Source organism: Paroedura picta, chromosome 6 (assembly GCF_049243985.1).
Source record: "Paroedura picta isolate Pp20150507F chromosome 6, Ppicta_v3.0, whole genome shotgun sequence".
In the NCBI taxonomy this organism is placed as follows: Eukaryota; Metazoa; Chordata; class Lepidosauria; order Squamata; family Gekkonidae; genus Paroedura; species Paroedura picta.
The window spans coordinates 72987584-73012309 of record NC_135374.1 but is presented as its reverse complement, the minus strand read 5'-3'; the positions used below and the strand labels follow the sequence as shown (position 1 = coordinate 73012309).

The following is a 24726-nucleotide window of genomic DNA, read 5'->3' as shown; positions in this document are numbered from 1 at the left end:
AGGCTTTGAATCCAAGTCCAGAGGAAGAGGAGACTGATGCACTTACATTTATAAAACTAACATTCAGCTCTTTAGCAGTGTATCCTCTCTGAAGGTTGCGACGGGCATACACATCATAATCACGTACAATTCTGGTGATAATGTCTGACGTTGAGATGCCTTCCGTTCTTTGAGTTGGTACAAACATTCCTAATTAAAAGGGAAAGGGAAAAGTGAGTTCTGAGGAAATCTATCACTTTCATACGCACTTCACTTTTTGTTTCATAATGACCTTGTTGTGGTAGTTCATTTTTAATTAAATTATTATCTCATTGCCATGGTTCTGTCAAAATAAACTAGTTCTGAGCACTATGCAGTGTCTTATTTGACAAGAAACCAATAGAAGAGCATGGCATTTGTTTCCGGGTCATGTCTGGATATTCTTGGGAGCCATACACACACAGGGGCTATGTTACCAACTTGGAATATGTGCAAATTAACATGGATGTATTATTCATAAATTTGAATGAGATACATACTGATAAAATGAGGGGCTTACCTATGGTGAAGGAGACTCAGCATACTAAGTGATCAGTTATATTCTTCTTGTTTGAATAATACATACTGAAACAGGTTAGTAATTCAATATATAGTTATTGGTTTACCTCTTCTGAAGCACATGGCCACATACATTCTAAACCTCTACCTTCCATCTATGGAATGTGTCTTCAGGTTTGTTTCCATAGTCTGTGATTAATTATTTTACACAAGGCTGAATTAAGACATGCTGAGGCCCTAATATGACATAAAGTTTGAAATGTGTATTTTTAACTAATTACATAAAACTTGAAATTTAGTACTTTTTAAAATTAGCAGCTGTTTATAAACAGTAAACTTAAATCCAGCTCTGATTTTTTCCCTTTAAATCATATAGTAAACACCCTGTGTGATTCCAGCAGACTCTTTAGAGACTGAGAAAGGAATTATGTTTTTGTCACATTTCACAAAACAACTCACCAATAGTTCCCAGTGTTGCTATGATATCATGTCAGACAAATATGGATAAGGAATGAAAAATGTGACTGGCAGATATGAATCCTCAGTCAAAATTTCCTCTCTGAAGGCAATAGCAATCAAAAGGATAAATTATATTTTGCTTCTTTTTAATCTTCAATTCCCAAATGTGCTCAGTAGATTGAACAGTTTTCTACATGAGGTTTGGGGAAGAAGATTTAATTACTTCCTTTTTCAGCACAGTTGTGTTGATGACAGCTTAAGTTAAAGAGGTTTTAGCAGGAGGCTTAATTTGTTCTCTTGGGTTCAATAAAGACAACAGAAAGGCTCTTTCTCCATAAGGGGAAATGGAGTTCATTTCCCCACAATTCAGAGGATTGTGGTACAGAAGAGAAGCTAATGAAGACTTAAGTATTACTTATGAAGTCAAGTTGATGTTTCAATCCTCACTGTACCAGTACATGAACATCAGGGAGGGAAATCAAATTTGGGGTGCAATGATGTTCCAAGAAACCAGAGCTTTGACTATTCTATGTCTCCTTCTTCCATTATGTCATGTCATCAGAATATGCAGTTTCCCAACCTCGGCAACAAACAGCCAATGATATGAAATGAGGGCAGGGAACTGCATAATGAAATCAACTATGTAATACACAACATGAACCAAAACAAGGGGAGAAGAAACAAACAGACACAGCAAGTCATGTTTTGTGTAACATTTAGTTCTGCCAATGAATAATCTAGTTTTACAGTTTGAGAGAGCCTGAATTTTTATGCCTACTTAAATATACTCCCCCTCTCATAGGAGGTATATTTAGAAGGAGAAGACCCTAGACTTTAGTTACAGAACACACAAGTGGGAATCCTGCAAGGACTTGCAAGGGTCACCTCCTTTTCCCCTTCCCCACTATTTCTTCTTTCCGTTTCCTGAAAGCCCCCATACTTCCCTTTCCCTGCCTATTCTCTCCTTCCTGCCCACCAATCAGCCTACTTTTATCTCTCCACATTCCAGCTTCAGTTTTCCCTTCTTCCTTAACACAGTAACCTGTGTTGGGAAAAGTCTGGCACAGTTGCATTGTGGAAAATCCACAAGGACTTGTATAGGGCATTTCATTCCCCCCTGTATCATCCTCCCCATACTATTTGCTCTTTCTCATCTGGCAACTCCCTGTAACCTCACTTTTCCCTGTTTTATTAATTTCTCCACATTCACCAACCACTGATTTCTCTGCCTCCCATGTTCAGCTATATGTACTTAACTTCATTTATACATAATCTCTGCCCTCAATGGGAATTCAAAGAAGCTTACATCATTCTCTCCTCCTCCATTTATCCTTACAATAACCCTGTGAGGTGGGTTTGGCTGAGTGCTTTATTTATTTATTTTATTTAACTTTTATAAAATTGAATTTAAGGTTAAGTTTGAAATATTTTAACACCAGACCCAATTTCACCTAGTGAGCTTCTATGGCAAAGTGGAGATTTGAACCTTCGTCTCCCAGATCCTAGTCTAACTACCTACATTGCACTGGCTTTTGTGAGTTGTCTGCTGTTGAATAGTAGCTAGCAGCCAGGCCTGGGTTACTCCTGCAAGCTGAGAACAGCAAGTCACCTGGTGGTTGCCACTGGCCCTGGTCCTGAAAAGTCCATCTTCAAAGCTAATAGTTCTCAAAATGATCTGCCCCAACAGTTTATCCAGGCAATACTGTTGTACTTGCCTAGCAATAACCACAGAGGGCATTTGTTCCTTAAAGTTACAATTCTTGCTTGTATTATTTCGCCGGGGGTGTGTGTGTTTAATCTCATATCACTTCTCTCCAGTTTGTCTGCAATCCTGGGGCTTTTCACAAGTTTGTAGAAGCCAGCTTGGTGTAATGGTTACAAGTGTGGACTTCTAATCTGGCGAGCTGGGATTGAATCCGCGCTCCCACACATGCAGCCAGCTGGGTGACCTTGGGCTCGCCACGGCACTGATAAAGCTGTTCTGACCAGGCAATGATATCAGGGCTCTCTCAGCCTCACCCACCTCACAGGGTGTCTGTTGTGGGGAGAGGAAAGAGAAGGCAACTGTAAGCTGCTTTGAGACTCCTTCGGGTAGAAAAAAGTGGCATATAAGAACCAACTCCTTCTTCTTCAGTGTATGAAGCCAAGCCATGCATATTTTTTCTCTGTCACTCACTGAACATTTGAGGCTCAAGAAGTGGGCTAAATTGAATAAAATGAAATAGGGACAAATGTAAAGTTCTGCATTTAGGTAGGAAAAACCAAATACACCAATATAGGATGGGGGAGTCATGTCTTGGTAGTAGCAAGTGTGAAAAGGATCTAGGAGTCTTAGTAGACCACACATTGAACAGTGTGTCACAACAGTGTGACTCGGTGGCTAAAAAGGCGAATGGGATTTTGGGCTGTTTCAAATGGAGTATCGTGTCCAGATCACGGGAGGTAGTGTACTTTGGAGGAGGTGTAGTTTGCTCTGGTTTGGCCTCACTTGGAGTACTGTGGTCAGTTTTGAGCACCCCAGTTGAAGAAGGATGTAGACAAACTGGAGCGTGTCCAAAGGAGGGCAACAAAGATGGTGAGGAGTTTGGAGACCAAGACATATGAAGAAAGGTTGGGGGAGCTTGGTCTGTTTAGCCTGGAGAGGAGACAATTTGATAAGCATCTTCAAGTATTTAAATGGCTGCCATATAGAGGATGGAGCAGAGTTGTTCTCTCTTGCCCTGGAGGGATGGACCAGAACCAATGGGATGAAATTAATTCAAAAGAAATTCTGTCTCAACATCCGGAAGAAGTTCCTGACAGTTAGAGCAGTTTCTCAGTAGAACAGGCTTCCTCAAAATAACATAAAGTTTATATTGCCTCTGCTGTGAAGGCAATGTGAAGCGAAAACATACTTAGGACCATCCTTAAATAAGGCTTAAAAACAAAGTGACAACAAAAACTTGGTCCTCACCTGCTTCCTTTATGTGCTTATACACATCATCCGAACCAGCGGAAGAATATGGAATATCATCATGGGCTACAAAATCAATCTAGAAGACACAGAATAAAGGCAATACGGTTATTATTTTGAAGCTGTAATTTTTTAACTTCCAGTATCAATGTTGCACTTAAAAGAATAATGATCAAAGATATGGTAGACTATTGTGATTAAAATGCAGCACATGAGCTACAGTAAAATTCAAGATCTTTGGTTCACACTTATTCTATTCTGAAGCTGTGTATAAATGGCCATATAAAGACCCAGGCTGTGGCTACTTTAACTTATCCCATGATTAGCATAGATTAGCTACTAAGTTAAAACCAAGCATCTTGTGAAGATAATTGTGTGTTATCCAAAAGTACTAGCTTAAAAATATAATGAGGTTGCTCAACTGGGGATACTCTAGAACGGTGTGGGGTCCACCAGTGTTAACATCACTGAGTCTGTGTTAGTGAAGGGAGAGCTAACTGTGGTGGGGCCATCTTGTAAGTTCAATGAAGTAGGAGAACCTTTATCAGACAAATGCAAGAACAGGAACAGCAGTATGTATTTAAGTGAGCTGCCTATCCAACTGGACATGTCCCACTATTACTTAAAGAAAGCAGTTTTCTGTAGCTGTGTTTCAGATCACATATATGACTGCACAACAGGGAGAACAAATTATAACTACTCACTTATGTTCACAAAAATCAGGAAGTATAAATATTTACATGTTTAGATCATGCAAAATACTGGTCCTCAAACATGACTATATGGAATGTGAGTACTTGGAGAATGGTCTGAAATGATAACAAATCTTTACCAAGAAAGGGAGAAGTGCTGCCGGGGGGAGCATGAATTACACTGGCCTTACACTGCATTTGTATCATTTTTCCCACCACAAAGATTGCACTTTTTTATCTAGTGATAACTAGAAAGGAGTGTTTGATTCTCTTTTCTGAACAAGAAGAGAAAGGTACCTTATGCTTTTCCAGAAATTCAGGTGTAAGTGTCCATGGAGCATCTCTAATGACTTCATCTACATAGCGGCAGTGTCTGAGGGCCTCATACCTCTCGGTTTCATTCATTACAGTGAATCCTTTAAACTTATGTGTTAGATCATCACTGCAAACTGACAATGAAAAATCAAATTGACCTATAAACTATAGCAAATCTGTATGGATAGACATCTTTCAAAGCTCATTGTTTAGTTGAATGTATAGTTTCAAAACAAATCACAAACTCAGCTATTTGTGACTATAACATAACATCCTCCAGTTTTTCACTTTTTTGGTATCCCCTGCTCTGCCCCTTTTGTTCCATAGCTCACTTTCTAATATGGTCTTTCTAAAATGATTGTAGTCAAAACAGGTTTGCCCTCTGTGTGGATGGAAGCCTTTGGATTTCTGAACCATCCTGCTCCACTTCCGCATGCCCCCCCCCATACAAGTGGTGGGTTTTTTTCTTGCTTTTAGAAATATGATATACTAGCTATATTACTATAGCATCATTACACTATAGCTATATACCTACCATAGATTTTTTAAAGGGGGCAGAAACCCCTATAGGGGCAAGGGGTAGTTAAAATGGTGGTTACATTGGAGGAAAAGCACTCCATGTAAATGCTCAATGGGGAATTGGTGCCATGTGGAAGCCACTTATATACAGACTTATCTAAAATAAACAAAGCATCTGTAGTTCAAATGGCCTAGAAGCACAATTAAAAATGTGATTATATGTTTCATGTTATTCCACATCAGCAAGAACTGCATCTGCCACATCATAAACCTGATATTCTATTCCATATTTATTTGTGTTTCTTAGGCATTCTCCTACTGTAATTATCCACCAGCACCATAATTACAATATCAAATTAATACTGTATTGTATGTATTAATAATATATTTCTCCCCAATGTGGACCCAAAGAGGCTTACAAAATTATCTTCATTTTATCTTCACAACAACAATCTTGACAACCACCACTGTAACCACGTTAAAAGAGAGAGTGACTGGCCCAAGGTCACTCAGAAAGCTTCCACTGCAGACTGGGATTCAAGCCTGGATCTCCCAGATCATAGTCCAACACTCTACCACTATATCATAGCTGCTCAATAGATAATGTTCAAATAAATCAATTCTTCTGAAATTCTAAGAAGGATTGCACCCTTCTAAAGCTATTTGCTACAACAGGCTTAATAAGGTATAATTCTGTTTAGGATTCTGGGGCATCTTTCACAAAAACAATGCACAAATATACATCAAAATATGAATAGACCCAAAAGTCATAAATGTAGGCAACAGTGATACTCAATTCAAGGTTCCGTGTCAGCACACACACACACATACACACACACACACACACACACACACACAAAATATTCCTGTAGGAAGGCCTGAACTTCGTGGAGGGTTGGTCAGAGATACTGCCTGGCAATTTCCCCTCAGGTACAAGTCCCATAAGTTGGGTGGTACAACAAAGAAGCCCTTTAACCTTACTAAATAAATGGAACAATGGCACAGATGGCTTCTGCAGATCTCAGGTGTAAGGAGAAGTAACTTGGTGACAACACTCCCTCAGGTACCTGGGACAAGACATTTAGGTTTTGAAAGGCAGCTAACAACACTTTAAATGGAATTGAGGAGGAAATTAAAAGCCGATTAAGCTGATCCAAAATTAATATGATAAGATCTCTCCATCTCACGTCTGTGAGCTGCACAGTCCTGCACTAGCTGCAATCTTTAGGCTATTTTAAAAGATAGCACCAAGTAGAACACACTGCAGTAGTAGTCTGAACAACTACAAATAATAGTAGAAGCATATAAGGAACAAGAAAAAGATGAACAAGTCAAAAGGAGTTTACTCTCCACTCTTGTTGACGGATACCTTGATACTTTTGACTAGCCATCCTGGTTTATATAAAGGAGAACAGGAAATATGTCAAACTATAGGATGGACACAAGCATACAAAAGAGAGATTCTTTTGTAAACATACCCTGAAATCTTCTCTTCCGTTCCTGCTAAATTACAAATCCTGGTTCTCACATCTCGTTTTTTTCTGGAGTTTGCCCTGATTTCATTTTGCTCTGTGAACTGCGGCATCTGTTATTGCTTTTTCCCGGTTTTCCCCCTCACTGGCTCAGTTTATCTCTGCAACATTCTGTGGAACAGGTAGCAATATCAGCCAAAAAGACTACTTATCCTAGCTGTGATTGGTGAGAAATGACATACATTTCAGGGAGAAGGGAAGGGAAGAGCCTTGGATGAGATCATCTTCACTGTTGTTCTGTGCTGCATTACTTTTCTACACATATGAGCTGCAATATCAGATCATTTGTTTATCAAGGTCAGCATTATCTCCTCCATTGGCAGTGAGTCACCAGGTTCTACAAGATCACCTATTACTTATCCTTTTTAACTGGACATATCAGGGGTTGAATCGGGGACCCTCTGGAAATGGTCTGTACCTGAGCCACACTTCCTATTCCAAATTTAAAATGGAAGGATCAGAAACTCTAGTTCCTGGTCAAACCTAGACTTAAATTTCTTTCTGGTCTCAATAAAATTTCACAATCTCTTTGCTTAAAATGAATTTATATGAAGGAGGAATAAAAATTCAACATAAATCACATAGAAATAATAATAATCCTTTGAGTAAAATGTGTTCAAATGCTGGTTTTACCTCCTACTAACAAGTAGCTGTTAGGGAAGAGAGTTTTGGCTTGCATAAGAGCTCGGGCATGACCAGCATGGAAGAGATCAAATATCCCATCTGCATAGACTCTGACAGGCCTGTCAACTGTGGGAGGAAGGAAATAATTTAGAGGTCAAACCATAACAATAACTTTAAATCTGTATCAGCTACAATGGAATTTGCTGTGTATTCAATACCTTTTTTATTTTCCTTAGACCTGATACATTTCATCCAGAATTTTAAAAAATCACTATAATAATAAATTAATTTAATAATGAATTTAATTTAATTTTAATCACTATAAATTAAAAGAAATAATTTACCAAGTTATGTAACTAATGTGCACATCAGTGGGGTGGGGAACTAAAGTGCAGAAACCCTGGAGCATTATTCCTAAATTGTGAATCATATACAGAATTTTTTTTAAAATCTAATGTAATCCAGCAATTCATTGGTACAAAGATAAGCAATCTTTGCCATGTTTGCCTTCTGTACCTTTTGATCTTGGAAAAGTTAATACCTGGACTCATGTAAACTAACTAACTCATGTGGATTAATGTGTGTAGGAGCTGCACTGAGGAAAGAGGGTTCTCCTCTTTCCTCAGTGCAGTAAAAAAGTGATTTTGAGTTCTTTTCCTCAACACAAGCTACTTCCTTTCAAGAGGTAATTCCCACATGGATTTCCACTCAAAATTTTGCCTCCCCAGGAGTAGATCTGAATTTTGTACCTCCATACCCTGCGATTTCATAATCCTTCTTTACAGCGATGATTTTCCTCCACCCTTCAGAATTTAACTTGCAATTTTCCAGTGAGGAATTTCTAAATTCGAATTTGCTTTCCTGCTGCATCACCCTTTTGTGTCATAGCTGACATGAGCTCACCTCTCCTACTGCCTTCCTTCCCCAACCCAAGTTGTCCCTAAAACATCCGCCATTTTTTAAACATAATATTGATCATGTTCTGATGCAGTTTCCTCCCCCATTCATATATAACAACATAACATTGGGACAAAATGGGCAGTATTCTCCATGCAGTTACTTGTACATTAAGTTCCTTTCCTTTCCTTTTTATTTTTTTTGATGGGTAGGTTTTGACACCATTCACTTGTGTTGCTTGTTCATTCTTTTCCCCTTCCCGTATAGATTGTGCAATGTTTCTTTTTTACAAGTTATGATGTTATAACACTACTGCATATGCAAAAAAAGAACGTTTATATATGACAACATGTTTATCATACATAATTATTGAGTAACAGTGTTTGAATTGGTATATCCAACCATCACCAATCATTTGAAACTGTGGCAACCAAGCTGTTCCCCACAATACATCCAGACTTTTTAATGATGTTATGATGTTTGGCATATGTTACTGCATATGCCAAAAAAAGATGGTTTTGTTACTGACAAAGTACACAACACCACATTTAGCATGCTTCATAATTATTGAATAACAGTGTTATGAATCAGTATATCCAGTTTGATGATGGCCAGCCATTTGAAATTGCAGCAACCATGCTGTTCCCCATAGTATAGCCTTTTCTTACAATGTTGGGAAAAACTTCATTTCTATGTGTTTAAGAAAGTTGAAAATGTTAGCTTTAAGAGATTGGACATTAACCAGCTATTGGAGCATGAGGAAGTCGGTGCTATTTTAAATATTGGCACAGTTTCACCATGTGGTTTAAACAACCAGTTGGAGCTTCAATGTTATTAGGGACTCTTGTGTGACCTATATTCTTATCTTAATTCACACCAGCAGCAGCACTTGCCAATTATTAAAGGTATTTAATGATGCCTTCAACTCAGCTCAGGTGCATCTGGAATGCCTGTGAGGAAGTTTTGCACAGCTGCTTTTGGAACTGCTCTTCAATAGCCTCTTAAGTTTCTATTTGGATGTTATAATTTTGTGATCTCTTGATTTTTATTACTGTATTTCTTCCTAATATATTTGTTTATCTTTACAGTCGTTGGTTGCTGAAATATTCTACAAGACTGAATATCCTGTTGTATTGTTTTTTTTTTACAATGTTATGATGTTACTAGTAGTAGAGCCCATTGTGAGCTGTAATACAATGTACACTAGCCTATGGTTTGGTGTGGGTTTAGTGCCTTGCTTGGAAGCTGGTGACCCTAAAAGGAGGTCTCAGCAGTCCTGACCCAAATCAGGTTCATGCATACCTTTGAAATGTGGAATTCCAGTACATGAACCTACCCCTATCTGGCAACCTTACCTCATCTCTGCAATGTTTTCTTGACCTGGAATAGACCATGGGCACTATGTGGAGGCGTTATTCCTTCTACGTGGGGCCTGGAAATCTCCTGGAATTATTGCTCATCTCCACACTATAAATATCAGTTCCCCAGGCAAAAATGGCTTTTCTGTAGTGTTGCACCCCACTGAGGTTTAGAGATGCCAGCCTCCAGGTGGGATCTGAGGATCCTCCAGAAATACAGCTCAACTCCAGGCAGGTTGAAGGAGAAATCTCTCCCCCCTTATGTGCACCCCTTCAAAAGGAATGCATGTGGCCACACACAGCCCTTGGCTTTTATAGCCTGTTGGTTGGCTGGTGATGGCTGCCCTTCTGAAGAAGTTCCCTTCATAGCATGCCTGAAGGGAAGAGGGTGGGGATGCAGAATCCTGTGCAGATCTAGTGAAAAGAAAAATGATGAAGACAAACCTCTAGAAAATGTGCACCCTATAAATTTGGGACAACACTTCAAAAAGCTTGGCTCCTAACAGATGCCAGTCTTGCATTTGCAAAAGGATATACACTGAGCAGTGCATCATAAACAAATTTCGATAGTTTGGGGAAGGGGGTCATCTAGGAGAAAATATTCTGCTATCCACACATAAAATGTGAATATTCACCAGCTTCAGGGAATTTACTGTAATACATATAAAATAAAAAAAAATAAAAGTTACTGATTGACTAGATATTTTAATATTTTTCACAACCTAGGTAATTTGAAGAAATGGTTGTAGGTGAAGAGGAGGTGTCTTATTCATTGTACTCACCAGTAATATAATCTGGCGCCTCTGTAAAGTAAAGGAAAATGTGAACACATTCTATCAAATTTATGTATTTGCACATAGATCAAGACTCACCTGGGGTTCCCAGGCGGGCCTGAGCAATAGTTAGCTTCTCATGAGGAGCTCTGCACTGACAGCTTGTTTCACCTGCAAAAGGAGCAGGTGCAGACAAAGTCTAGAAAAGGGGAAGAGCAGAATTGGGAAGAGGGGAGACCATTAGGGTGTAAACTGCACGGAGCTTTTATTCCAACCCCAGATTGATTTAGTCCCTGCCCTCTACACAGAATGCGATTTCCGTTTGGATTTGGGGCGATTTAAAATTTCCTTCTGCAGCAAGAAGGATTGATCCGGAGTGACCCTACCTTTATTGTGCGATATCTTAGAATGCTTTTAAGCCTCAATATTTAAAGGCTATTTTAAATCTGGGCTCTCCTCGGTGGTAGAGGACCCATGATTGGCCACAGGTGGTCATGTGACAAACTTGCCTTAAAGGAGAAGCCCCTAATTTCTCTCAACTTCTGTCGGTCCTGGAGTTTTTCTCCCTTCTCTGCCTTTTTCGATCATATCTCCCCCCCCTCCAAGAAAAGAGGCTCCCTGCTTGGCTCCTCTCCCCCCACCCTTCAAGAAAAGAAAGAAAGAGGCTTGGCACCCCCCCCTTCTGAACTACCCTAACCACGTGCAGAAGACTTTCCTGTTTCAATGGGGAGGCGGGGGGGAAGAGGAAGACCTGAGTCCAAAGTGATCTGAATTCAACAGGATTGACAATGGAATAAACAAAGTAAGTGCAGACTCTGCCGAGGTTTCAGTCAATAGGAACTGTTCCCATAGAGATTTTTTTTGCTTCTCGCCTTTACTCTTTTATGGAACAAAAGCATGTCCATTCACATTTAAGAATAATAATGTATTTTAATGTTATCTTTATAGCTTGGTTTTTGTCCAGCTCTGATGTTTTAGAAATTAATGTAGGAACATAATAATATTTTGAAAATTTTTAGCTTGCAACACACAGTATTTCCTAGAACTCTTAAGGTATTCAAAGCACCTGCGCTTCTCCTTAATTTTGCTCTGTGATACTGAACTATAGGATAGAAGGCAATGAAGATAGAAAATACATGTTCTGTATATACTAAAAGTTTAATTTCTTTTACATCATGTTCACTGTCACAGCTTTCCTAAGTGTGTCTCATGCCCATATTGGATTGAACAGACTCCTAAACCGCTTTGCCAAATATTGTAAATCTGAAGAACTCAAGATCAGCTATTCGAAATCAAAGGTTATGGTCTTCTCTAAAGCCAAGAAAATAGCTTCTACAGTCTGGAGAATTGATGGTGCTCAATTAAAACAAGTCTGGGTGTAGTTTTTGATCCTCAATTTAACTGGTAATCCCACTCTAAATTTATATAATCAATAAGATTAAACCTTCTGTAACAGTCATCTAACACCTTTTCTTGTTCAAGGAAGGCAAACACATTCCAGCGTGTTTGTATGTGTTCAATATGAAAATAATTCCACAACTCATTTATGGAACCTCGATATGGATCCTTTGAGTCAATGAGAACCTAGATCACTCTCTCTTCTACTTCTTGTGATGTATTACAGGAGGCCTAAGATGTGTAGCTGAGGTAGCAGGCATTTAAAGAGAAGTTAAAGATCATTCAACAAAAAAGGAGGGACTCCTCTATGAGCTTAATCAAGATCAATTCTATTTCCACTGGATTCAAGAAGTAAGAAACTATTTTGTCTCAGCTTAGCAATGGTCGATATATTAAGAATTAGGAAAATTGAATCCTTACTAATGATCAAGAATCATATAAAGGATATAGATTACTTCAGCTCAGATATACGAGTTCAGTTTTTTGACATTCTTCAATCTCCAACCATCCCAATCTATGCCAAATATCTAACAGTTCCTCATTATTTTCTGTATTATATCAAATCTATTACATGAGGACATGCACTTTATATTAAATGAACCTGGCAGAGGTTCATGGGAATTGTAGTCCATGGACATCTGGAGGACCACAGGTTGACTACCCCTGCTGTAGAACATTCATGGTTGCACATTTGAACGCTGCCCCTTCAGCAGTCCTACGTAGGAGATATTGTAAGTTACCTTACTTATTGTAAATGACTAAAGTTATCAGAAGCTCCCTATTCCAGCTTAGGCAGGTACAACAGGTAGACCATTGTTCTACATCCTTTAGTAACAAGGCTCCTCCCCCCCCAGACCTAGATTATTGTAACACACATTATATTTTTAATTTTATCTATTTATTAAAAAAATCATATCCCACCTTTCCTCTTGATTCAAGATAGCTTACAATAACAGTTAAAGCAGTCACAGCTAAAAACAAACATAAAGTAACAACCCCCTAAGTTCCCGCTCCCATTAAAGGACACCTGTTGGTTAAACCATCTCTAATGCCCTGGAAAACAGGTAGGTCTTGCAAGACCTCCAAGGAGATCTCCAAGGAGGGCACCCCTCACCTCATCAGGAAGTCCATTCTCCAGAGGTAAAGTTACAATGGAAAAGGCCTGGCTTTTGGTCAATGACACATGGGACACTCTAAGTGGTAGGATAGTCAACAAGTGGCTTCCAGATAACTGTAGTGGACACACAGGGAAATATGGAAGGAGACTATGTGGCTACCCATAGATAGTTTAAACACATAAGCTGGTACAAAATGCAGCATGTAGAGTCCTAACTGGGATATGAAGAAATGAATGTATAAAGACAGTGCTCTGTCAGTTGAAGTAGTCACCATCTTGTTTCGGGTTTCAGTTCAAGATTCTGGTTTTAACCTTTAAAGCATTCTTGAAAGAACACATCCATCCATCACATACTGAGTCCTGAGATCACTGAATGGGGCATTGAAATTGTTGGATTATTATGATTTGCTGGCCTTCGGCCATTTAATAAATTCTGTTCGGTTTTGAATGTGGCATTTATAGAGGGACATATGAGAAGTTCTGGTGGCAGGGAAGCCCTTTTCAGACTTTTTCTGCACCAGTGATAGTTTGGATTTGCATTTTTAAAGGACTGTATCATTTTAGCAGATGCAGAATCACATATTTGAACTTGGGAGTCAACAAAGAACTGAGTGCTCTGTCCACTGGTAAAATGAGCAGTGAATCCAAGTTGCTGGGTGGTGATGGAAGGGATCATGTTACATTTTTTTTTTTAAGCTCTAGGGTGTTCATGTTATATAAATATATATTTTTAAAGCTCTAGAGCGTTTTGAAGATAAAAGAAAACCAGCATTTCAGTGAGAAGCCTAGGCTACCTAAAATCTGTCTGTGTCTCCCTAGTTTTCTGTAAACATAGTGGAGAATCAAAACATTTTTTCTCACCAGAAGCTGAAGGTGGCAGAATAATACCACACCATTTTTCTGACTATCAGTAATCTTTTAGTCCCTTTGAAAGTTATGGCATTTAGGCATATTTAACTGGGCTGGAAAGTAGTCAGCATCCAACATGGTGCTGCCTATGCTTATTTTAGAATTTTTCTGTTTGCTTCCTAGGAGTGATACCAAATTCCCAAGCTGCCTTTAAAAAGGGAATTATAAAAGAAGGTTGAAGGTCTGGGACAGGGAAACTCTTTCTGTATTATAGCAAATCTATTACATGAGGACATGCACTTTATATTAAATGAATATTAGGTATAAAATATCTCAATGCATTTAAACTTGTAATGTGCAATACAGGGCACAATCGAACTTATCACTTGGGTTCTATAAAAACCACTCCTTTTCTAGCGACTAGCTACATAGCATAATGTTTCTTTTCTATTATACATGATCATAGAGTTTTGGTTCCTTGCCCTTTATTTTCTAATCACAGTCTTTCCCCTTCTGTCTTTGTGGTAATTGAGTACTAAACTGGCTTTTTTATTTCTATGTAAGGTCACGTTACGCAACATCCAGCTCAAGGTGGTTCATGCTGGGATAAAGAGGAAGGGAAACATACTAAAACAATAATGTCTATGGTCTGAGGCCTACAACTGGTAATCATGACCTAGCTAGGAAAAAGCTGTTTCCTGGGAGATAAAGTGAAGAAAATAGGCCTGTTTTGTAGTCCTTTCTTTTCTTCTACCTGCTGACAGAACAGGAAAAGTCTTATGATTGTATGTACTTGGGAATTCTGAAAGGCTTTGAAGAGTGTATGTAAATATTTCTGTTGATCAAAGGCAATATCTTTAGACCTTTAGACATACGTTACCAGTAATTCTGCCCAACAGTTTAAGTGATATAAGCAAATGCTTTCTATGCAGAAGACTGAAAATAAGGTATCATATATTTCTTAATACACAGCTACCTTTCCTCACATAACTATTCTCATTAGTGTATAAACACTGGGATTTACTAGCGTTTGTTTTAAATCAGTTAGATTTTAATCAGTTGGCAGAGATGTGAGATAAACCAAAGAAAAGCAATTTGTCTTATCTATTTATCAAATGGTCTTCCTTATTCCCAAGGTTTATAGTCATGTATTTATTTAGCTAATTAAAAATTTAAAAGCACAAGAGACTCTCAAGGCAGCCCATAAAAATCCTCCTTTCGAAGATTGCTGTCAGGAACAGAAAAATAGGTAGCCATGTTGGTTGGTCTGAAGTCTGACGAAAAGTGCTTGCACTCGAACGCTCAGGCCCTGAATAAATCTTTGTTGGTCTTAAAAGGTGCTACTGGACTCTGATTTTATTGAGGAACAGAAAATATGATTTTAAGAAATTTACAGGCTTCCAAAATAATATTTTGAAGGATGTGGGCATCATTTTCAGTCTTACTGATATAGATTTTTCATATGCACTGATTTGTGTAATAAAAAATAAACAATTCAGATTAATCACAATTAAATATTTTGGCTTCAAAACTGGAAAAGTTAATGAAATCAGATATTATTTAATTAAGGTTAAATTTTAAATTGGGTTGAATGCATCTCACAGAGATATTTCTGATTGACTTTTCATTTTTTAAATTTCTTTTGGTTTGTTGAATGGTGCCTAATTATTTTAGAATAATACAGGAAAAATCTCCTAGAAAATTCAGCATAAGGTTTAATGCATTTTACACAAATACACATACATTCTATCTTTCTTTCTCTCATGGAATGAGCTAATACACTTTTATGTTCAGAGCAAATGAAATGACAAAGAAGTTATTGAATGAATTATCCCCAAAGTATTATCAGTAGCTAAATCCTATGATCCAAAGTTATTTTGCTAGATTTCTGTTTTAACGCCCTGGTTAAGCAGTGGCCTTCAGCCCTTTCAAGGCTGATAACCATTGAGCTGTAAGCATGCGACGGAAAGCCACATGACATTAAATTTATATTACCTCACTGTGACAGGCCAAGGAGGAGCTAGAGTTCTAGTCTCACTAGCTAGAAGTGTGGGCAGAAGAGAGAGATGGAATAGCAAACACAAGCTAAGCACTAGCAACTGTACTAGAGTAAGGCGACCAGAATTTCACCACCAAAAGGCGGGACATGTCACCGTTGCCCCCTCCCCCTCCCCTGTGAGTTCGGTGGGGGTGGTGGGCACTCCCCCGCCTCCCCTGCGAGTTCGGCGGCAGCGGGCACTCCCCTGCCCCCTGCACCCTCACCAGCAAGTTCCTCGGGCACCGCCTCCTTCTTCTCCTCCTCCTTCTTCGCCGACTCACGCTCGCCGCCCCCACCCCTTTTAACTCATTCCCGCAGCCTGCACCGTTGCTCCGAGGCATAATGGGAAATGAGGCACTTTTTTCTCTCTCTTCCCCCCACCCTGCGCAGCGTGCAGTGGCAAAAAAAATATTTTTAAAAATCAGGACATTTTGAGAACGTTGAGGGACGCGGGGCAGATGCCCCAAAGTTGGGGCAGTCCAGCCAAAAGCGTTAGATCTGGTCACTATATACTAGAGAGACAATCAAGCCATAGTCCAGGAATTCTCCCCACCAATGAGTGAAGTCTTCAAGCAAAGGTTGGATACACACTTTTCTTGGATGCTTTAGGATGCTTTGGGCTGATCCTGCGTTGAGCTGGGGGTTGGACTAGATGGCCTGTATGGCCCCTTCCAACTCTACGATTCTGTGAAGTCACCTTGCCATTCTGCTGCTCTCCTTTGCGTGCCAAGACAGACAGTGTATGTGCAAAGCATGCCCTGGAATACTTTTTTTGGGAGGGGGTGAATTTCAACATGACAATAACTTTAATTCAACAAATTAAAATACTATTGGTGGTACTGAAACTCAAACCAACAGAATAGATTGGTCATAATATAACATGTAGGCATGTTACCGGTAGACAACATTCTGACTTAATTTCATATGGACTATGAACTATAAGTTTAATACCTGTTTTCATTCTTCAGAACTACTCCATCCTTCAGTATAAACTTCAGGAAGATTACCCAATTAAATAAAGGTTTAATTGCACAGAAAAACTAAGTGAGTAAATCAGCAGATTAAATTAGTGAACTGATTAGGAAGTAAATCAGTTAACCTTAAACCTCTAAGGTAAACATTATGTGTGAATGGGAGCTATAATTTCAATTTCATGCTGACTTCTGATAATGGCACTTGCATTACGAAAAATTCATTCTGGTCCATACGTTTACTGGATTTGGATGCATATTGAGATTTATGAAAGCAGGATTGGCCTTTAAATACATACTTCTGTTTGGAGGGGAGGAGAATAGCAGGGGAAGGTACTACAAGGCTGAAAGGACTACTTTATGATATATTACAATGGGAAAAAATATTGAGATGAGGTCATAGATAGCAAAATCTATTAATCGGATTCTAATAATTGCTATGTTCTGTTTTAACAATTGTATTTTAAACGTTTCTTGACTTATAATAAATTCTATTGTTACATTGAGAGATAACCCAGCCTATTTAAGAGCCTTTGATATTGTTTTTTCATCTTGTTTTGTACCTAGTATCAATGGTATTATTCTCAGTATGAGGTGAAAGGTCTTTTGAAAGATGTAAAGGTATGTGTTCATGTATATTTACTAGAAGCAGCTTTTTCATTATGTAGTGGATAAAGGTGATCCAATAGCATAATAACAAGTCTAAGATATAAAGTGGGATGATCAGTCCCCATTCTAGTATATCTTGTGATAGGGAGAATGCTGCACAAGGGCTCTTCTGGAGCTCTTTATATACAATGGATTTTTTATACACTTACACAGAACTAGTTTGAACATGATGTAGAACATGTGTGGTGGACTCCCCAGAATTAGATGCATAATTAATACAAATAAAAAATTACTTACTAACATTCCTAGTTATCTACTAATACTCAAAAAATATTTCCCACCACCATCCACACAATGTAGACCTACAGAACTCTTCTGGGTGGTCCAGGTTCTACTGATTTCTAGCTAATGAGAGGAGGTGGACTGGCCTGCAGCTCACTGTGGAAATTTTGTTAAGCACCTTGTGGATAAAATCTCTCACATCCATTCCAACCTGGACTCTACCTTAGCAGTAATAGGATCAGGGTCTCCCAGGGTGCTGTTTTTTTCCAGTTGTGTGGGATGGCTTTCATTTTGTGCAGTCAAAGAATGTGGACAAAATTCTTGGAAGTTTGAGACCTACTAGTGGTTTGTATGACCCCTGCCGCTTCTGGCAGCTTAAATTTGCTGGAGAGTGTTGGTGGACTGGGTCTAGAAGAAAATAAATGCCTTCCTGAGGAACAGTGTAGTCACTCTCGCCTTGAAGTGAACTATGGCACATGCACTTTTGAAGAAACCTACTTGGGATCCAGGAGAGCGCAATAACTACAGTCAAGTCTCAAAAGTACCATTCTTCAACAACATGGTTAGCCAAATTCAGAGATCCCTGAATAAAGAGGATTATTAAGATCCAGTCCCACCTGGGTGTAAACTGCATGGAGCTTTTATTCCAATCCCAGGTCGATTCAGTCCCTGCTCTCTACACAGAATGCGATTTCCGTTTGGATTTTGGGTGATTTAAATTTTCCTTATGCAGCTAAAAGGATTGATCCGGAGTGACCCTACCTTTATTGTGTGATATCGTAGAGTGCTTTTAATACTCAATATTTTTCAAATCCGGATTGGGAAAGAAAGCTCCGTGGCAGAGAACCTCTGATAGGTCACAACTGGTCATGTGACAAGCTTGCCTTGAAGTTGAAACCCCTAATTTCTCTCAACTTCTGTCGGTCCTGGATTTTTTCTCCCTTCTCTGCCTTTTTCGATCCTCTCCCCCCCCCCCCAAACCAAGAAAAGAAAGAGGCTCCCTACTTGGCTCCTCCCCCCCCTTCAAGAAAAGAAAGAGGCTTGGCTTCCCCCTCCCCTTCTGAACTACCCTAACCTCGTGCAGAACACTTTCCTGTTTCAATGGGGGGGGGGGGAGAAGAAGACCCGAGTTCAAATCGATCAGGATTCAACAGGATTGACAATGGAATAAACAAAGTAAGTGCAGACTCTGCCCTGGTTTCAGGCTTGGGAGAGGTTATCCAGAGATCTGTGCTGAGCAGCCACCAATATCCCCCCGCAGGGCTTTACGCTCAGCGTGGGAGAATCTCCTGATCGTTCCTGGCCCTAGAGAAGTGCACCTGGCCTCAACCAGGGCGAGGGCCTTTTTGGTCCTGGCCCTTACCTGGTGGAATGAGCTCCCGGGTGAGCTGCGGGCCCTGCAGGACTTACCAGCTTTCCGCAGGGCCTGCAAGACGGAGCTCTTCCGCCAGGTTTTTGGTTGAGGCCAGGGTCAGTGAATGAGTGCCAGCATTCCCCCCCCCCGGACCTAGTAAGTTAGATCTCCTCCCCACCCTCCCTGCCGCTCTGATAGCAGGGGATAGGAATAATGAGAGCTTCCGCCATGTTGTGATTGTTTTTAAAGTCTTTTAATGGGTATTTTAATGGGGATAGGACTATTGTGACCTGCCACAAGCCTACGGGGAGTGGCAGGAAATAAATCTAAATAATAACACTAACACTAACACTAACACTAACACTAACACTAACACTAACACTAACACTAACACTAACACTAACACTAACACTAACACTAACACTAACACTAACACTAACAATACACCGATGACATTTAGCTCTATCTCAGTTCTACCAGCAGTTCCTTCAGAGGCTGTGGAAAGCATGAACAGGTGCCTGGAGGAAGTTCTGGAATGAAAACTAATAAGCTAAAATGTAATCCTGACAAAAAGAAGGTGCTTGTGGTGAAGAGAAGGTCTGACCAAGGAAAAGGGTTATCTCATTCTAGATGGGTTGTTCTCCCCCTAAAGAAGTTTGGGAGTGATCCGGAATACTGGTCTCCTGTTTAATGGCAGCAGCAGTGACCAGAGGTGTTTTTCAGTAACTTTGGCTGGTAATCCAGCAGCAGTCCTTTCTCAACAGAAAAGACCTTGTCACTGCAGTGCATACCCTGGTAACACAGGATCACAGAATCATAGAGTTGGAAGGGATCTCCAGGGTCATCTCGTCCAACCTCCTGCAGAATGCAGGAAATTCACAACTAGCAGATAGTTTCAAGCTCATGGACAAACTCTGGATTAGATTTCTGCAATATACTCTATGTGGAGCTGCCCTTGAAGAATGTAAAAAAGCTACAGTTGGTACAGAATACTGTGGCCAGAGTGTTGATTGGAGAGGGTCATAGGGACCATATCAATTCAGTCTTTTTTCCATCTACACTGGTTTCCAATTTGCTTCCAGATTAAATTCAAGGTTACTTGTACTGAACTTACATAACTTAAGGATCTCCTTTGAGCCTACCTGCTCTGTCTTGTGGTCCTCAGAGGCTCGGCTTAAGTCACCCCCACTATCTGAAGCTATATCAGTGACAGTGCAAGAAACGGCTTTCTCAGTTGTCACACCAGAACTTTGGAACTCCCTCCCCAGGAAGATTTGTTTGTCTCCCTCTACCAGTCTTTTGTCAGCAGGTGAAAACTTTTTGATTTCATTTGGCATACTCCCAATAACAGTTATTGGTCCTCTTTCTACTGTTGTTTATGTATTTTTAATTAAGCTGTTTTACAATTTTAACTGTATTTTTAATTTTAAATGTTTTAATATTTTTTATGTTCGCTGCCTTAGGGACCATGATTGGGCAGACAGGTGGCATAAAATGTTTGAAATACAGAACAAAATAAATAATAAAAATAAAACCCAGATTAAATCAATTCTGGGCTCCTGGGCTTTGCTAGGCCTGGACAAATACTTCTAGATCTTTGAGAAAGGGAATGTTACCATGTGAAAGGATTTTAGTCTTTAGCTATTACTGTTCTTCTGCCATAAATATTGACCTGCTTGAAGATTTCCTGCTTCGACTAATTGGAGGTGGGCCCCGAAGGACGCCTACTCCCCCCCCGGCCCTTTACTTCATCCTCCCCAGCCCCTTACAACAGTGGTCCTCAACCTGCGGGCCGCGGCCCGGCGCCGGGCCGCAAAGGCCATGGCGCCGGGCCGCGGCTCCCTCTCCCCGCCCCCCCCCCGCAGTAAAAAACTTCCCAGGCCGCAAGCTTGCGGCCCGGGAAGCTTCTTACTGTGGGGAGGGTGGGGAGAGGAAATCAGGGCCGGCCCGCGGGTGCGGCCCGATCCACTGGTGCGGGCGCGGCCGGGTGCGGCTCGCGGGCGCGGCCCGATTCGCGGGTGCAGCCTGCGGGCGCGGCCGGGCGCGGCTCGCAGGCGCGGCCCGATCGGCGGGCGCGGCCGGGCGCGGCTCGCAGGCGCGGCCCAATCCGTGGGTGCGGCCGGGCGCGGCTCATGGGCGTGGCCCGCGCGGTCCCTGCGGGCGCGGCCCGATGCCCTGCCGGTCCCCAGCCTAATAAAGGTTGGGGACCACTGCCTTACAACACACTTCGGGTGTCATTGTCTCCCATCACTCCCATATGGGACTATCTCGTTGCAGAGAAACAAGCTCAGGGTTCCCATTGATTTGTCATTGTCATGAGTTAAAATTTCCATGAAAATAAAATGTTCCTTATGTTCATTGTTGTGGCATGTCTGTATCTTATTTTGAAGGGATGTTTAAACATTACCATAGTGATCAGAGAGCGTTAGGGCAGTGGTTGAAAGTAGAGGAGTAAACTACCCCCCTCCCCACCGGGCCTCAGTAAAAGGCGTTGAGTGGTCCTCGGTGAGTGGTCCCCGCCGTTGAGTGGTCCCTGGTGATAAAAAGGTTGGGGACCACTGGCCTATATCATTTCATAAAGGATGCTAATATCTGAAAGACATTCAGTATAGCTGTGCACTTGAATACCATGCAATCCAGATGTGGGAGATACAGTAGGGTTACCGTACCTCCAAGTGTGGCTTGGACATTTCATGGAATTACAACTGAACTCCAGGCAAAAGAGATCAGTTCCCCTGGAGATAATGGCTGCTTTGAAGTGTAGATTCTATGGCTTTACGTCCTGCTGAGGTCCCTCCCCTGCCCAAATGTCACCCTCCCCCCCCCCAAAAAAAAAAGTCTGAAGGAATTTCCCAATCTGGAACTGGCAACCCTAGGGATTTAGTTCCTCTGCCAGCCAACTTCCCAGTAAATTTCCAAGCCTACTCAGGAATATTGAATGCTTCCATGAAACCTGTACGCTTGACAATATGAACCAGTTTTCCTAGCAACCTCTCTGTCTCTGATAAGTAACACAATGGAAAGCCTAAGAGAGTCTCAAGTTTGTATGGTCAAGGACCTTGTGGTTTTTTCAGCATTTTGCACTGTATAATATGGGTGCCTAGCCCTGATTTGGACCCATTTTGAATTTATCTTGGGTTCTGGAGAGTTTGTGATCTGGTTTATGAAGAAAATGTGAAAATAGGAAAGACTCAGGTATATTAGATTTAAATGGTCATCCCAGCTGCATTAGAGTAAAACACTTCCCTGAAGTGGGCCTCCTCCCCCTCTTCTGTGAAGGGGCTCATAGAGGAGGAGGAGGTGGCTACAGCATCTGCTGCTGCTTTGGAGAGTGGCAAGCACTACTGATTCTGGAGCTTGCCTTGAAGAGTGAAGCACAGATTTCTACTGGGGTATAATCAGGGCTGTCTTCTCTCCCTTCCTTCCATCCTGTCCCCGTCCCCGTCCCCTTTACTTCTTTCCTTGATGGAGACTTTCTACCCCAGCCAGCTGGAGAAGCATCACCACCAACAGCAGTCCGTGGCATTTTTGCAAGCTGCCAGCAAAGAGCCATGGTGCCTACAGGAACACCTTTAACTTGTGGAATGACTATCTGGGGCTGGCCACACTGGTCAACAAGGTGCTGATCCATGAGAAGGACTTCAGGACAGGGCCCTCCTCAGTGGGAGAGGTGCAGGGAGCCTTTTCTTGCACTGTTATTGCATTATTACACAACAGTGTTAAAAATTTTTTTAAATGCTCCCCACAGACTCTCATTTATATGTGGTACTTTTGTGAGAGATATTTGGTCAGCAATTCATTATGAGGATGGAAAGTCAAAGTGTTTTTTATGTAAACTGCCCTGAGCTTTACGAGAGGGTGCTATAGAAATATATAATAAATAAAAAGTAAAAATAAAAACAGGGCTTACCTATGCCTTGTGCATTTGTTTAGGGTCACACAGTGCAATTAAAAGGATGTTTTCCTGGGAGTGAGCCACACTGAATGCGCCCAAGTAGAAGCATGAGTACATCTGCTTAGGATTGTTTCTGGAGTTTCAGATTTCTTTTAGTCCTACTGAACCTTGAGATTTCTCATATTAACAAACTTCAGTTCCCATAATTCCCATAAAACAAACATAATTTCCATTAAAAAAAAACATGAAATTCTTTCCATGCTGGAGCAGTGAATGCAGCGCCTCTCTATTACAAGTCATATTTGACACAAGCTTCCAAGTACCTCAGTCTCCCCACCTTACTTAAAGGGAAGAATAGCTCAGTGCAGAAATATTTATTTATTTATTTATAATTGGATTTATATACCGCCGTTCGCCAAAAGGTCTCACGGCGGTTCACAATAAAATATAAAATCAAAGTAAAATCACATAAAATCCCATAAATACCCCATTATTACAATAAAAGATGGTATTCTATTCTATAACTTTCCCCACTTGTTCAGAGAGAGGTCGGATGTTAATTCTGTAAGAGAGAGAGGAGAGAAAGACTGGCCGATGGATTAGGGATCTTGGATGGAACCCGGGCTCTGCCCTGGCGGAAGAGCTCTGTCTTACAGGCCCTGTGGAAAGATGGTAATTCCGACAGGGCCCTTAGCTCCTCCGGGAGTTCATTCCACCAGCTTGGGGCCAGGACCGACAAGGCCCTGGCCCTGGTTGAAGCCAAGTGAACGTCCCGGGGGCCCGGTACAGTCAGTAGATTCATACCCGCAGAGCAGAGAGCCCTGTGGGGGGCATAAGCAACCAAATGGTCCCGAAGGTAAGTAGGACCCAAGCCGCGTATGGCCGCGTATGGCCTTATGTGCAATTGGGCATCTGGATTGAATACCAACATCACAGGTGACTGCAAAGCTGAGGAGAAAGGAAGTACCATACAGCATTGGACCAAAGTAAATGGCCAAGAGACTTCATCTGCTTCAAGAATGTAGTCAGTTTATACTAAAGTTTGTTTAAATAGTTGTATGTCATTGTGATTACTTTAGGACAAATCACTGTAACAGACTTCTGTACTTGATTGCATAATAAATGAATGTAAATTAAAAGACATTTTAATAGTATTTTTGTTTTGGAGAACTGGAAGAAACTAACTATGCCATGAACAAAAGCCATGAGGCCAACAGTAAGCTGATATAAAATTGCACAGTCATTTTCCACAAGTTATTTAATATGTTTGTTATTGGAGTTTAACTTGAAAGCTGCTTGTTTCTTTCTTAATTATAAATTTCCCATTCTGAATTATGTGGCTGAATTCTCTTCCTATATATTTCTAGTCCTGCTGTTGTATGTTGTTAAATGTTAACTTGGGCAACTATTTTCATGTGAGGTCCTTTCAAACAAACAAGCCCCAAACAAAATATGAGATTGACCATGTTGCTTCTTGTACTGGACATGGAGTGTTTCTTCTGTACTATTTGAAGTACTGTTTCTTCCTAAATCATGACCTGTTTAACTTTTGAT

The 24726-nt window shown here is 40.7% G+C and overlaps 1 protein-coding gene across 2 annotated transcripts in view; it reads right to left on the bottom strand.

Moving 5' to 3' along the window:
• PCYT1B (phosphate cytidylyltransferase 1B, choline) overlaps positions 1-24726 on the bottom strand; it is a 49101-nt gene that overhangs the window by 15068 nt on the left and 9307 nt on the right. For both annotated transcript variants that reach the window (XM_077343008.1, XM_077343007.1), the window contains exons 2-6: positions 10759-10858; positions 7641-7757; positions 4939-5090; positions 3950-4028; positions 47-189 (exon numbers count right to left, since the gene is read on the bottom strand). In XM_077343008.1, the coding sequence (XP_077199123.1) occupies positions 47-189; positions 3950-4028; positions 4939-5090; positions 7641-7757; positions 10759-10858 (591 nt within the window). The remainder of the gene's footprint in view (positions 1-46; positions 190-3949; positions 4029-4938; positions 5091-7640; positions 7758-10758; positions 10859-24726) is intronic.